General features: G+C 58.6%; 1 protein-coding gene across 1 annotated transcript; it reads left to right on the top strand.

The window, feature by feature from the left end:
- The first annotated feature begins 256 nt into the window (after nt 1-256).
- RHOB (ras homolog family member B) lies at nt 257-2,649 on the top strand. Its single transcript, XM_004028899.5, has one exon. It carries the CDS (start codon nt 671-673, stop codon nt 1,259-1,261), a length of 591 nt encoding a protein of 196 aa, XP_004028948.1. The 5' UTR covers nt 257-670; the 3' UTR covers nt 1,262-2,649.

Here is a 2,649-nt window from a genome sequence, read left to right as displayed (position 1 = left end):
GACCCCGCGCGCAGACGCTGCGGCGAAGGAGGGGACCCGGGTACCGCCAGAGCCCCGCAGCGCCAGCAGCAGCGCAGACTCCCCGGTCGCTGCCTCTCCCAGCCCGGCGGCCTGGGCCGTCAATCAAGCTGGCCCTGCCCCGCCCTCGGGCTGCAGCGGGCGGCCAATCAGAGCCAAGCTCCGCAGCGATGAGCTCAGCCGGCTGGTTTCCCATTGGACGGCTATATTAAGAAAGTGGCCGGACTCTTTAAATAGCGGGCGCTAGGGCCGCAGCCCTCATCTGCCACCGCAGTCTGGTTGGAGCTGTTCGCTTGTATGCTCAGCGAGGCCCGGAGAGACCCGGGAGGGAGCTAGGCCGAGTCCACCGCCCGAGTCCGCTGCCCGAGCCCGCGTTACGCACAAAGCCGCCGATCTCCGGCCTGGGGTGAGCAGAGCGACCACCACCCGGGAACAGCGCGGCGAGACGCACGGTGCGCCCTATGCCCCCGCGCCCCCACCGTCCCCGCCGCGGCAGCCGAAGCGCAGCGAGAGAACGCGCCACCGCGGGGCCCGGGTGCAGCTAGCGACCCTCTCGCCCCCTGCGCGCAGCCTGAGGTGAGCAGTGAGCGGCGAGCGGGAGGGCAGCGAGGCGTTCGCGGGCCCCCTCCTGCTGCCCGGGCCCGGCCCGCTCATGGCGGCCATCCGCAAGAAGCTGGTGGTGGTGGGCGACGGCGCGTGTGGCAAGACGTGCCTGCTGATCGTGTTCAGTAAGGACGAGTTCCCCGAGGTGTACGTGCCCACCGTCTTCGAGAACTATGTGGCCGACATCGAGGTGGACGGCAAGCAGGTGGAGCTGGCGCTGTGGGACACGGCGGGCCAGGAGGACTACGACCGCCTGCGGCCGCTCTCCTACCCGGACACCGACGTCATTCTCATGTGCTTCTCGGTGGACAGCCCGGACTCGCTGGAGAACATCCCCGAGAAGTGGGTCCCTGAGGTGAAGCACTTCTGTCCCAACGTGCCCATCATCCTGGTGGCCAACAAAAAAGATCTGCGCAGCGACGAGCATGTCCGCACAGAGCTGGCCCGCATGAAGCAGGAACCCGTGCGCACGGATGACGGCCGCGCCATGGCCGTGCGCATCCAAGCCTACGACTACCTCGAGTGCTCGGCCAAGACCAAGGAAGGCGTGCGCGAGGTCTTCGAGACGGCCACGCGCGCCGCGCTGCAGAAGCGCTACGGCTCCCAGAACGGCTGCATCAACTGCTGCAAGGTGCTATGAGGGCCGCGCCCGTCGCGTTTGCCCCTGCCGGCGCGGCTCCCGCTCCTGGACCAGTCCCCCGCGAGCCCGGAGAAGGGGAGACCCGTGTCCCACAAGGACCGCACCGGCCTGCCTGGCATCTGTCTACTGACGCCTCTGGCTCGCGCCAGGACTTGGCGTGGGCACCGGGCGCCTCCTTCCCAGTGTCTGTGTGCGTCCAGCTGTGTTGCACAGGCCTGGGCTCCCCACTGAGTGCCAAGGGTTCCCTGAGCATGCTTTTCTGAAGAGCCGGGCCTCAGAGTGTGTGGCTGTGTGTCTGTTCGACTCCCCTCGCCCCATTTTCACCCCACCCCCGCCTCTGATCCCCGGGGGCGAGATTGGCGCGGGAGTGTGGCCGCGCCCCATCAGATGTTCGCCCTTCACCAGCGGGAGCCTGATATCCCTTGTCTGTATCATAGACCCCGGGTACTGCGGGAGGGGAGGGCTGCTGGGGAGGGTGGGGGGATGTTATATAAATACAGATATAATTTTATTTTCGGAGCTGAGATGGTGTTATTTAATGGTGGTGATGGGTGAGCGCTCTGGCCCAGGCTGGGCCAGACTCCCGTCCAAGCATGAACAGGACTTGACCATCTTTCCAACCCCTGGGGAAGACATTTGCAACTGACTTGGGGAGGACACAGCTTCAGCACAGCCTCTCCTGCGGGCCAGCCCCCTGCGAACCCTCCACCAGCTGCCGGAGGGAGGAGGGAGGGTGCGCTATGGGGTTGTTTTTGCCATAAGCGAACTTTGTGCCTGTCCTAGAAGTGAAAATTGTTCAGTCCAAGAAACTGATGTTATTTGATTTATTTAAAGGCTAAAATTTGTTTTTTTTAATTCTTTGCACAATTGTTTCATTGTTTGACACTTAATGCACTCGTCATTTGCATACGACAGTAGCATTCTGACCACACTTGTACGCTGTAACCTCATCTACTTCTGATGTTTTTAAAAAATGACTTTTAACAAGGAGAGGGAAAAGAAACCCACTAAATTTTGCTTTGTTTTCTTGAAGAATGTGGCAACACTGTTTTGTGATTTTATTTGTGCAGGTCATGCACACAGTTTTTTGATAAAGGGCAGTAACGTATTGGGGCCTATTTTTTTTTTTTCCACAAGGCATTCTCTAAAGCTATGTGAAATTTTCTCTGCACCTCTGTACAGAGAATACACCTGCCCCTGTATATCCTTTCTTCCCCTCCCCTCCCTCCCAGTGGTACTTCTACTAAATTGTTGTCTTGTTTTTTATTTTTTAAATAAACTGACAAATGACAAAATGGCGAGTTTATGATGTTTACATAAAAGTTCTATAAGCTGTGTATACAGTTTTTTATGTAAAATATTAAAAGACTATGATGACATTTATAAAA

This window comes from Gorilla gorilla, chromosome 12 (genome assembly GCF_029281585.2).
Source record: "Gorilla gorilla gorilla isolate KB3781 chromosome 12, NHGRI_mGorGor1-v2.1_pri, whole genome shotgun sequence".
Taxonomy (NCBI): domain Eukaryota; kingdom Metazoa; phylum Chordata; class Mammalia; order Primates; family Hominidae; genus Gorilla; species Gorilla gorilla.
This window is presented reverse-complemented; position numbering and strand designations above follow the sequence as displayed.